Source organism: Oryza sativa, chromosome 6, assembly GCF_034140825.1.
Source record: "Oryza sativa Japonica Group chromosome 6, ASM3414082v1".
NCBI lineage: Eukaryota > Viridiplantae > Streptophyta > Magnoliopsida > Poales > Poaceae > Oryza > Oryza sativa.
In genome coordinates, this window is record NC_089040.1 from 23660764 (window position 1) to 23674280 (window position 13517).

The 13517-nt window shown below is 41.2% G+C and overlaps 1 protein-coding gene and 1 long non-coding RNA gene across 2 annotated transcripts; one reads left to right on the plus strand and one right to left on the minus strand.

Annotated features, from left to right (window-relative positions):
- Positions 1-7689: 7689 nt before the first annotated feature.
- Positions 7690-11165, plus strand: LOC107276079 (receptor kinase-like protein Xa21; the record flags this gene model as incomplete). The annotated part of the gene is made up of 5 exons (XM_066311756.1): positions 7690-7867; positions 8373-8612; positions 9171-9241; positions 9311-10931; positions 11077-11165. Coding segments are annotated over exons 1-5 (2199 nt in total), but the record flags the coding sequence as incomplete, so codon positions are not given.
- Positions 11166-11195: 30 nt separating this feature from the next.
- LOC136357056 (uncharacterized) lies at positions 11196-12452 on the minus strand. The gene is made up of 3 exons (XR_010742085.1): positions 12099-12452; positions 11815-11921; positions 11196-11373 (listed from the first exon to the last, which is right to left on the minus strand). It is a non-coding gene; the product is annotated as an uncharacterized lncRNA (long non-coding RNA).
- Between the last annotated feature and the right edge of the window lie 1065 nt (positions 12453-13517).

Here is a 13517-nt window from a genome sequence, read left to right on the forward strand (position 1 = left end):
CTCTCAAACCACAAACTCCTTCCTCCCAAATAATCCTATATATATATATATATATATATATATATATATATATATATATATATAAAGTTCATTCCACCTAAGTGTAGTTAATGTTAATTCTCTCTTCTCTTATGAAACCACATCACCTCAATTATTTTTAATCTTTGGATGATTCATCAAGGGTGTAAATTGCATCTCTTCCTCTTAAAATGCATACCATAGAACCCAATCATTTATATCCTTTGAATGATTGTATAAAATATATAAGCACATGAAAAAAAAATCTTATGGTAGGTTAGAAAGAAAATTTTAAAACTCATATATACTCTATTATCACACAATTCTCCCACAGCAACACGCGAGGTGCCCATCTAGTAATAACATTGAAGGACGTGAAAGTTATACACTCCTTCGTTCCCAATTAATCAATATATTTGTCAATGTCAAGAAGAAGGCATACCCTCTATACACAGGTTTGTGGACGGCAATACCATATTATACGAGAGAAGGTATTCTTTAATTAAGGAAATACAACAGATAAAAAGAAATTATCTTAGGTATCCCTTAATTAAGGACATACGACAAAAAAAAGAAATTATCTTTCCGGAATAGAAGATGCCAGAGTTCTATTTGGGGAATATAAGGTCTTCTCGGGCTTGTATCATGCTTTATCTCTTCGAGTTCCACTTAAGATGATCTATGCTATATATATACAGGTCCCCCTCATCTAGGGGGACATTGAGTTACAAGTCATAGCAAAAGACATATTGAGAAACAATCCGGAGGAAGCCAGACCATATTTGGCGAATAGATCTCGTCGAGTCGTTCTCGACAGCTTCTAGTCAGCGGATTAGTCTAGTCATCCTATTCCCCATTGTAATCCTTGTATTTACATCCATATATCCATATAAACTGTAGTAGGGTTATTACTCATCTTGAAGGCCCGAATCAATATAAATCCTTGTCCCATGTTCCGCAAATCCGACCTCACGTACATCCTAGTTCCAACGATCCCCATATTCTATGAATAGCATATGCAGGTATAACCCGGTGACAATATTATAGAAGTACATCAAGACCCAGGGAAACCAATAACTCTCTTGCTACTATTCACTTTCACACATTGACCAGTGTCTATTTTTCATATATTTACGAAGGCTAAAATGATCTCATACTATTAAAGGTGTATTATGATCTAATAAATACCAGCATGAAACTTTTATTCATTTTACTCTAAACATTTAAGAGTAAATTGTGGTCAAAGTTTAAATAGTAAAGTGAAAATAATCAATTATTTAGAAACGGGGGTGTAAATGGTTCTAGCAGCCATGCACGTAGTAGAGCTTAACAAAACCGATTGAAAAATAAATCATACTCTCTCAATTCCAAAATATAAGGCACATCCACCTTTAACCCAAAGACTAAGAAATAATTATTATCATCATGTAGTTTGGATCATCCTAATAAATATAATGCATGCATCCAATAGGATTAGATAACATGAGAGTGAAGGATTAAAAAAGTAATAATTTAATGAAGAAGATGTCATAGTTAATTGCATGTTTGTATGCATGCCTTATATTATGGAACACCTAAAAAAAGTTGCGTCTTATATTATGGAATGGACAATGGAGGGTGTACATCACAAAACCTCTTCACACCCCTGATCCTAAAAGCCAACCTGATCATCACTTCCATGGCATGGCATATTCACAGAGTGACATGGATGGGCACAGAAGCAACAAAGAAGCAAGTAACAAAGCAATGCGATATCTCTATTTACCTTGTAAGCTAGCAGAGCTGTAGCTGCATTACCTTTCAACTAGCAATCATCCAGTTCTTTCATATTGAAGAAAACAGAAAAGAGAATAAGGGATGCCCAAATGGAACGTTTGCAATCAACGGTTTCAGACTTGAGACAAAGATAGTGACTGACTGACAACATGGTCGTTCTCATTTGGACACTACATTTCCAGTCAGCCGCAGGTCGCCTGCTGAGTTATCCTCAAATAGTATGCTACACTGTCACACTGACGTTTTAGTCAAGTTGATAAAACTTGGAGAAAATGATGCAACACATATGTACATCATTTGTGCTTGTGAACCGTGAGAGGTCATATAAAGAGGAATTACTGCGAGTATTACACGAGAATCAGGTTTCTAAGTCACAGCCTAATAGGAAATCATTATATCGAAAAAGGATTGATAATAGAAAAACTGATAATGAGCATGCAACAAAATATGGACTTGTTTGACGGTGAGTTCAGAGTTCTGAGATGGCAATCTCTCTTTCAATGCCATTTCCGAATTTGCCGTGTCAGTTACTCAGCCAATAAGCTTATAAAGGCATGCAAAGAGGATCACCGAATCATATTATTCACCAAGCATCAAAGGTCACAATTGGCAGTGGTTTACACGTAAGTCCTGTCCTTGTCATGCTTTACCACGACTTTGAGTCTTCCATCACAGCCTGCGAGCACCATTTGAAGGTTCATGTACTTCGGTTTCACAACAAGTTATGCACTTGAAACTCAGAAGCTATTTAAGACAGGTGAGTTCGCCTTACCTGAGATGCAATACATTATACCCATTGTCTCTTGATCATCCTGGGTTCAATGGAGCTAGGACCCTGCAAATGCACAACAGGTGCATCCTGGGCAGTAAGCTTTCTTCTTGCAGCTGCTTTGCTATCTAACGCCCCAAGCACCACCGATGCCTCCATGCTCAAAGCTCCAACTGCAAACACTGCCTCCAACAGCTCAGATCGCCAAGTGCTCCTCTCATTCAAGTCACTCATAACAAAAGACCCCTCTGGAGCGCTCACCTCATGGGGAAACAGGTCACTGCACCACTGCAGATGGCAAGGTGTGATGTGCGGGAAGCGTGGGCGTCGTCGTGGTCGCGCCATCGCCATCGACCTTAACAATCTCGGGCTGGCTGGTAGCATCTCCCCTTCCATTTCTAATCTTACGTACCTCAGGAAGCTCCACTTGCCACAGAACCAGTTTGGTGGGCACATCCCACATGAACTCGGCCTTCTCGACGATCTTAAGTTTCTGAACTTTGTGAATTGTGCTAAAATCAGTACGGTGTATTCCAGGAGAGCACTAGCATATACAATGGTATATGGGCCTCATGGGCCAACAGTAAAATAAGTCTAAGACTACATCGCTATACACATATCTAACAGCCCCCTTCAAACTCAAGGTGGATTTGGAGAATGATTTGGAGGATCTATCACATTGAGTTTGAGAATGTAAAGACGGTGTTGCTCTCTAGTTTGAGCCTTGGTAAAGAAGTCAGCAACTTGAAGTTCAGATGGCACATATCGAAGAGAAATTGTTGACTGCTGACAATGAGAGCGTGTGAATGATGCATCCACTCCAATATGCTTAGTTAACTCATGCTTTACAGGATCATTGGCAATTTGTATAGCTCCTGTGTTATCACAAAGAAGAGGTGTTGGATCCTTGCATTCTACACCAAGATCAGATAATAACCAACGAAGCCAAACAATCTCAGAAGTGGTAGTAGCAAGTGCGCGAAGTTCAGATTCAGTACTGGATCTTGACACAGCAGTTTGCTTCTTGGACTTCCAAGCAATGAGAGAAGTACCAAGGAAAATACAATATCCAGTAATTGATCGACGATCCATTGGATCACTCGCCCAGGTTGAGTCAGAATATGCATGGAGGTGAAGCTGACTCGAGCGTGCATAGAATAGTTGTCGAGATGCAGTCCCTCTCAAGTAACGGAGCACACGAAGCAAATGGCTATAATGAACAGAGGTAGGTGCACTGACAAACTGACTAAGCACATGAACAATGTGAGCAATATCTGGTCTGGTTATAGTGAGATAAACAAGGCTTCCAACAATTTGACGATATCGAGAGGGATCCTCAAGCAAAACACCTTCAGTAGAACGAAGTTGAACATGTAGCTCCATTGGAGTAGTGGCAGTCTTGGTATCAGTAAGACCAGAGCGTGTTATAAGATCATCAATATATCGATGCTGAGAAAGGTAGTAGCCATCCTCTGTATTAGTGACCTCTATCCCCAAAAAGTAGCTAAGAGGGCCTAAATCAGACATCATGAATTGCTCACTTAGACATTGCTTCACAAAAGCAATATACTCTAAGTCATCCCCTGTGATTAGCATGTCATCAACATAAAGCAACAATAGAGTCCGTCCATGGTCAGAAACATGAATGAATAAAGCCGGATCATGATCACTTGGAGAGAATCCAGCAGCACAAACAACGGAGCTAAAACGCTCAAACCAAGCACGAGGTGCTTGCTTTAAACCATAAAGAGCACGATTGAGACGAAAAACATAATTTGCAGGGGCATCAACACCAGGAGGCGGTTTCATGTAAACCTCCTCCTTTAGGTCACCATGAAGAAAAGCATTCTTCACATCCATCTGAGATATGGTCCAGGAACGAGCAGCTGCCACGGCCACAAGAGTACGAACAGTGGTCATGTGAGCAACCGGAGCGAAAGTCTCATCATAATCGCGACCATGTTCTTGCTGAAAACCGCGAGCAACTAAGCGAGCTTTGTAGCGCTCAATAGAGCCATCAGAGCGAGTCTTCACCTTAAACACCCACTTGCAAGTAATTGGAATGGCATGACAAGGAAGAGGAACAATATCCCAGGTTCTTGTTCGCTCTAAGGCAGCAAGCTCCTCTGTCATAGCCAATTGCCACTCAGGAATGGCAGCAGCCTCTTGATATGTACTAGGCTCCTGAACACCATCAATTGCTGCACACATATAGCGAGGATGAGGCATTATCTTGCTGCGATCTCGAAGACCATATCGTGGTGTAGCAGACTGTGGTGATGACACAAGTGGATCATCAATGAGCGGAGCAACGGGTGGATCATCAGATTGAGCATTAATGGTACTAGTTGGAACATCTGAAGGAAGACAAGAGGGAGGCTGAGACTCATGTGGAGTTCGAGGTCGACGACTATAGTGGAAAGGAAAAGGTGACATCTCTGACCTTGGTGTTAGAGTGGATGATGGTATATCCAAAGAGGGTGAAGGAATGGAAGATGGAGAAGGTGTCTCACTGATGGTAGTTAGGTCTTGAGAAGGAATAGGTGGAAGATGGAGAAAAGAAATGGACTCCTGAGGAGATGAGGAGGACGAGATTTTAGAGTAGAAATATGGACGATCCTCAATGAAAGTGACATCTCGAGATATGCGAATACGACGAGAAGAGGGGTCATAACAACGATACCCTTTATGTTCAATACTATAGCCAAGAAAAACACACTCAACTGATTGAGCTGACAACTTGGTGCGCTCTCGAGATGCCAAAAGAACATAGCAAGTACAACCAAAAACACGAAGATGATCATAGCATGGGGAAGATCCAAATAGAACCTCTCCTGGACACTTTCCTTGAAGGCGAGATGATGGCTGAATATTGATGAGATAAACAGCAGTGGAAACAGCTTCAGCCCAAAAATGAGAAGGTACAAATGATGCAATCAATAGAGTGCGTGCAGTCTCAATGATATGCCGGTGCTTGCGCTCAGCAACACCATTTTGAGGATGGGCACCAGGGCAAGAGAGCTGAGGAAGAGTACCCTCGGAAGAAAGAAGTTGTCGAAAAGCAGCTGAGAGGTACTCCCCTCCTGAATCAGAACGAAAAATACGAATAGTAGCAGAAAACTGAGTATGGATCATGCGAATAAAGGATTGGTATATGGATAAAAGTTGTGAACGGTGTTTCATGAAGTAAATCCAAGTGTATCTCGAATAATCATCTATAAATATGACATAATATTTGTGTCCACCCTTAGAAGCAAATGGGGCAGGGCCCCATACATCAGAATGAACAAGGTCAAAAGGACAACTAGTCCTAGAATTACTAATAGGGTAAGGAAGTTGTATCTGTTTTCCAAGTTTACAACCCGTACAATCAAAAGTAGTATCAATAGAGACATGACCTAGAACACCCTGACGAATTAAAGTTGAAAGGCGGGACCCACAAAGATGCCCCAATCTATGATGCCATTGTGGAAAAGTTGTAGAAGATGCATAACCCAAGGCTGTGGAACTAGTGGTGGTGGAGCCAAAAGATGAAGGTGGAAGACTCAAGTGATCGAGAACATAGAGCTTCCCAGGAGAACTACTATGGCGATGGCCAGTACCAACGAGTGCTCTTGTCTGACGATCCTGCACGAAGCAAGAGGTATTATCAAAACCCACAAAATAGTTCATGTCTGTGAGTTGTCCAACAGAAATGAGATTGATGGAAAGTTGTGGCACAAGAGAAACATTTGGTACAGTGAGTTGTGAAGTGGAAAGAGTGCCCTGGTGAGTAACTAAACAGGATGTGCCATTAGCTGTCTGAACACATGTACCATTGATAACTGGTTGACAGGATGCAAGCTGAGACACATCTGATGTCATATGAAAAGAGGCTCCTGAGTCTAACACCCATGACTGAGAAGTACCTGGTGCAGGGGCCAAAGAAGCTGATCCATTAGGTTGATAAGCATTCATGTAGGGCTGATTGGTTGAAGTTGCACTAACTGAAGCTGCAGTCACAGCGGGAGCAGCAAGTGTAACTGAAGTACTAGGGGCACGGCGAGATGCACCACGCTTGGCCCTAAACTCAGCCAACAATTCAGGATGTAGCTTGAAGCATTTCTCAACACGGTGACCAGACCTCTTGCAGTGGGAGCAAACAATCTGAGTGGAAGAAGTTGCTAAGGACCCATGCTGGAAAGCATGATCACCAGACAAGGAGGTTCCCATCAATGAAGAAGCAAGGACAGTGTGTTGCGGTGTTGTGGCGTTGGGAAGTGACTGTAGACGAGTTTCCTCGGCAATTAAGTCTGCGAGAGCCTCAGCCATGGTAGGAAGAGTAGACCGACCAAGAAGCTGCACCCTAATAGGTTCAAAGTCTAACCGAAGACGCATCACAAAATCAAACATAAGGCTCTGCTCCTCATATTTCTCCTTGCATATACACTGTCTGCACCCACCTCCAGCCTTTGGCACCATAGAATCCAATTGTCTAGACAATGAGGTGAAGGCATTATGAAACTCCTCAATGGTCATGTCGCCCTGTTCAAGGCTTTGCAAGCTCTTGCGAAGAGAAAAGCGGAGAGCTGCACTGCTCTGTTGATAGCGTTGTTGAAGATACTCCCACATCTTCTTAGCAGAAGAAAGATCAATAAAATTCATTCTAATGGGGACCTCAGCGCTCATGCACAAGAAGGCCATCACACGCTCATCATTACGCCGCCAAGCTGCAATTTTCTTCTCATCTTCCTTCTCATGAGGTGGATCATCATTCAAGTGAGAGGCCACACCATACGACCTGAGTTGCATACGAGCAGAGGAAGCCCACTCACGGTAATTTTGTCCATTGAGTTTTATATCCAAAGGCAAAAGAATGACATTCCCAAGTGGATCTGATGCCATGGTTGCAATCTGAAAGGCTGAGCTGCTGCTGCACTTGAAACGCTGCTACTGCACTGCTGCACTGGGCTGCCGCTGCTGCAATTAGTGGCTGCAATTAGGTATTGTAATCAGCAGCAGGAGATCCAACACATGGCAGATTTGTTGGAAAGAGTCCTGGCGGCAAGTGCGACAGCAAAGGATGGAGGCTGCGGGTCCTGCAGACTGCAGCTAGCCGACACCACTGCAGCTAGCACAATTGGATAATGCAACCTCGAGCAGGAGAAAAAGAAGCAGGAGAAAAAGCAGTCAAGCAGATCCAGCAGGAGAAAAAGATGCTCCAGCCAGAAGAGAAGAGGGTCGATCCCCAAAATCAAGTAGCAGATCCAGCAGGAGAAAAAGATGCTCCAGCCAGAAGAGAAGAGGGTCGATCCCCAAAATCAAGTAGCAGATCCAGCAGGAGAAAAAGATGCTCCAGCCAGAAGAGAAGAGGGTCGATCCCCAAAATCAAGTGACCACGAAAAACAGAACACACAGCAGAAAACTTCCACTGGGAGAAGAGATGAGGGAGGACACTCGCCGGAGACCAAGACCGGTGAAGAGCTCGCCGGCGGCGGACATCGACGGGAATCGCAAGAGCAACCTAGCTCTGATACCATGTGAATTGTGCTAAAATCAGTACGGTGTATTCCAGGAGAGCACTAGCATATACAATGGTATATGGGCCTCATGGGCCAACAGTAAAATAAGTCTAAGACTACATCGCTATACACATATCTAACAAACTTGAGTATCAACTCTCTCGAGGGAGAAATTCCGACATCTCTGTCTCAATGCTCGCGTCTTCAAACCATTAGTTTGTGGTACAATAACCTCCAAGGCAGAATTCCATCCAATCTTAGCCACTGTTCATAACTCCGAACCATTGAGGTCTTTGCTAATTATCTAGAGGGAGAGATACCCAGTGAGCTTGGTTCACTCCAATGTCTTGAGCTCCTCAATCTTTACAATAATAATCTCACAGGAAGCATCCCTTCTTACATAGGGAATTTAAAAAACTTAATCTTGATTGATATAAGTGATAATGGCCTCACTGGATCCATCCCTCCTGAAATTGGCAACCTTCAAAATTTGCAGTTCATGGACTTTGGAAAGAACAAACTTTCAGGATCCATTCCAGCATCTTTAGGTAACCTATTCTCCCTAAATTGGTTGGATCTTGGAAACAACAGTCTCGTTGGAACCATCCCGCCATCACTTGGTGGACTCCCTTATCTCAGTACTTTTATTTTAGCAAGGAACAAACTTGTAGGGAACATCCCTCCATCATTAGGGAACCTTTCTTCCCTCACAGAGTTAAACTTTGCAAGGAATTATCTTACTGGAATCATCCCCCATTCCTTAGGCAATATTTATGGTCTGCATAGTCTCCGTCTTACGGAGAACATGCTCACAGGCACCATTCCTTCGTCCCTAGGCAAACTTATTAATCTTGTTTATATTGGTTTGCAGTTCAACAACCTTATAGGGGAGATCCCTCTATTGCTATTTAACCTCTCATCTCTTCAGAAGCTGGATCTGCAAAATAATAAGTTAAGTGGCAGCTTGCAGAATTATTTTGGAGATAAGTTCCCTCTACTCCAGGGACTTGCCTTGAATGACAACAAATTTCATGGTCCCATTCCTTTATCCCTTTCCAACTGTTCAATGCTTGAACTAATTCAACTAGATAGTAACTCATTCTCAGGAACAATTCCTTCAAATCTCGGAAACCTCAAGAGATTGTCCAAACTGCGTCTCGATTACAATAAATTAGAGGCAAACTACAACTCTGACTGGGATTTCTTGAATGCCTTGACAAACTGCACCCAACTATAAGTTCTGCAGTTAAGTTTCAATAGGCTTAGGGGTGTGCTACCACACTCACTTTCTAATCTTTCAATCAGCTTAGAACACCTTGCGATTCTCAACAATGAAGTAGGAGGAAATATACCTGAAGGAATTGGGAGGCTTTCTAATTTGATGGCACTTTACATGGGTCCTAATCTCCTCACTGGTTCCATACCTGCTTCTCTCGGAAAACTATCAAAATTGAATGTGATATCACTAGCTCAAAATAGACTATCAGGAGAGATCCCACCAACTCTTGGAAATCTCACACAGTTGAGTGAACTCTATCTATCTATGAATGCATTTACTGGGGAAATACCTTCAGCTCTTGGAAAATGCCCTTTAGGTGTATTAGCTCTTGCTTACAACAAACTTAGTGGAAATATACCAAAAGAAATTTTCTCGTCTAGTAGACTAAGATCCATTAGCTTGCTGAGCAACATGTTAGTAGGGCCCATGCCTTCGGAGCTTGGTCTATTGAAAAATTTGCAAGGTCTTGATTTCTCACAAAACAAGCTAACTGGTGAGATTCCCATCTCAATTGGAGGATGCCAGAGTTTGGAATTCCTTCTTGTTTCACAAAATTTCCTTCATGGTTCAATTCCTTCTACAATGAACAAGTTGACAGGCCTTCAAGAGCTAGATCTTTCAAGCAACAACATTTCGGGGATCATTCCAGTGTTTCTTGGCAGCTTTATTGGTCTCACGTATCTGAACCTCTCCTTCAACAACTTGATAGGTGAAGTTCCAGATGATGGGATATTTCGTAATGCAACTGCATTCTCAATTGTTGGAAATGTGGGCCTATGTGGGGGCATTCCAGTATTAAGTTTGCCATCATGTACAAACCAACAAGCAAGAGAGCATAAATTCCCAAAACTAGCTGTAGCCATGTCAGTGTCCATAACATGCTTGTTTCTTGTCATCGGCATAGGTTTGATCTCCGTTTTATGTAAGAAACATAAATCCAGCAGTGGACCGACATCTACCAGAGCTGTCAGGAATCAACTGCCAAGAGTTTCTTATACTGAGCTATCTATGGGAACAAATGGGTTCTCCTCTTCAAATCTCATTGGTGAAGGAAGATTTGGTTCAGTGTACAAGGCAAATATGAGTTTCGATCAATATAGTGTTGTTGCAGTAAAGGTACTCAAGCTCCAAGAGAGGGGAGCATCACATAGTTTTCTTGCGGAATGTGAGGCATTAAGATACCTACGGCATCGCAATCTTGTGAAGATATTAACAGCTTGCTCATCAATTGATCCTAGGGGGCATGATTTTAAAGCACTTATCTTTGAGTATCTACCAAATGGAAGCCTTGAAAAATGGTTGCATACTCATATAGATGAGCAAAGTGATCAAAGTGTCCTAAATATTTACCAGAAGCTAAGCATTGCCACCGATGTAGGATCTGCAGTGGAGTATCTTCATGATTACAAGCCAGTTCCAATAGTTCATTGTGATCTTAAGCCTAGCAATATTCTTCTAGACAGTGATATGATGGCTCATGTGGGTGACTTTGGACTGGCAAGGTTCACAAATCAAGGAGATAACAATGCATCTCAAGTCTCATCCAGCTGGGCCGCATTTAGAGGGACCATTGGATATGCTGCTCCAGGTGCGCATTTATCACTTGCCAAAAATATACTTCTTGCCTTGTTACCATTTAAAATATATGAGACATTTACGATACCTTGTAAATAATTAATTTACTTAGGTAATGACCCATTGAGCTTATGCTTGTGCTGCATTCACATTTTCAGAATATGGAATTGGCAATGAAGTTACTACAAGTGGAGATGTTTATAGCTATGGGATAATCTTACTAGAAATGTTTACAGGAAGAAGGCCTACCGAACAAAATTTTGAGGAGAATACTAACCTTCACAGGTTTGTTGAGGAAGCGCTGCCTGATAGTGTAGAGGATGTTGTGGACCAGAATCTCATATTACCAAGGGAAGACACAGAGATGGATCACAACACACTCCTAAACAAGGAAGCAGCACTTGCATGCATAACTTCTATTTTGAGGGTTGGTATCCTCTGTTCAAAACAATTGCCTACAGAACGGGTGCAAATACGAGATGCTGTAATAGAACTTCACAAAATCAAAGAAAAATTCTTTCCATGAAGAATCCATTTATGAAGAAGGGAAAGTCCAGTACCAGAAAATGCATGTGAGCAAGCAGAGTAGTAGGCAGACGGAGTTCATAAAGCTTACTTCTTAAGTAGCAAAATAGTCTGGTACTAGATACATAGTCCAAAAGTGGAGTTTGAATAATTGACCATTTAGGCATCAAGGCTTGTCATATTATCTTGAATTTCACTTCATATGTAAATCATGTAATGCATACCAGTATTATCTTCCTAAAGCAATAAACCATGTTGTATCGGTACTTTGACTTCAAGGATGTGAACTTACTAAGAAAATGATCAATTTTTCGTGTTGGCAGTACAGTGAATAATACAAAACCAAAGAGCTACTGCACTGGTAGTGGTACCTGATAGTGTCTTGGAGTGCTAGCACTGTAGGTCTGGCATATGTTGATCTTTCTCCTTTGTATTGTGTTTGTGTCCGGTGTATGCCATCAGTCATGGGATTGTATTACTGCATTAGCACAGAAAACCAACAAAATTGATCCCCAAACCCAAGCAGGCTGCACTTTTTTCTGAAAAAAAAAAGAAAGAAAAAGAAGAAAAATAAAAAGGATTGCAGGCTACGCCCGTACGAAGCATGTCAGCATGACAATTGACAATGACAAGTGCATCAGCATCCTAACCATACCCTTGTGACACACGCAGCAAAGCTTCGGGAGGGCTACAGGCGCTGCAGCTGCCCGAGCCCTGGGAACAAAGAAAGGCTCGGCATTTCATCGAACATCTTGTGTGCGACCATGAGATAAAAGTAGCAGAGAGACCACCCTGCCGTGAGCTAATGGCAGTGAGAGGAAAGGTTGCAGACAACGGCTGGTGGGATGAGACGGCCCTGACCTTTTATAAAAAAAAATCACCTACGGTCTACTGATTGATTTGGTGGAAGTGGACCAAGTCGCGTGAGCTCGCGTGGGTCTCCGGATCCGGGCTCCGGCGAGGCGGCGATCGGTTTTCAGCCAGCGCCGCTGCATTGGAGAGAGGAACCGCAGCTTACGACTTCTGTAGTTGATTTTTATGGGGAATTAGCTAAAAAAAACTATCGAGTGTTTTTTTTTGGAAACATTCAAATCTAAGTATATACTTCTTCCGTTTCACAATGTAAGTCGTTCTAACATTTCTCACATTCATATTGATGTTAATGAATTTAAATAGATATATATGTCTAGATTCATTACCATCAATATGAATGTAGAAAATACTAGAATGAATTACATTGTGAAACGGAGTGAGTAATTCACTAGAAATATACTATAATAAAAATAACTTGTATATATGTATTAAAATAATATATGCAACTTTATATCTAATTTATATAGAGATAACAATATAGTTATAGGGTAGTTACACTATAGTTACACTATAATTATTAATTATAGTTGTAACTACAATGTAACTAGAATATAACTTAGATGTAACTACAATGTAACTAGCATGTAACAAATCTGCCATAAACATGTGATGATGGAACTAGCTTATAAAAAGAGGGTCTACATCCGATAGCAAAATATCTCAGCACAAATGTTAACGCGGAATCAACAGTGAAAATAATCGATAGTTTTCACTGTCGACAGTCAGCTAGCAGTTCCATTTTTATGGTACAAGTCTACGTGAGGAGTGGGGTGGTTTTGCATTAAAACTGAGCATGTGGATCGTGGATGGGTATATGTAACAAAATGATTTATGAGTGGAATTTCAAACTTCAAATTTCATATGGATAGTTTTTGTGCTTTCAGGGCATGTTCATTTTGATGCTATTCCAAAAAATTGCCAAAAAAATATCTACATTTAGTTTATTGTCAAATTTTATCAATACATAAGAAATCATGTCAATATTACAATCTTGCCAAAATTTGGTAAGGTTTATTTTGGCTACCATCTGAACAGGTCCTTAAATATTACTCACTCATTTTTTTAATAAATGATGCAGTTGATTTTTGACGTGATATTTAACCACTTGTTCTATTTAAAAATATATAAATATTATTTATTTTGTTATGATAAATACTTTTAAATGTTTTTGTTTTTCTACAACGTTTGACTATGTTATCAT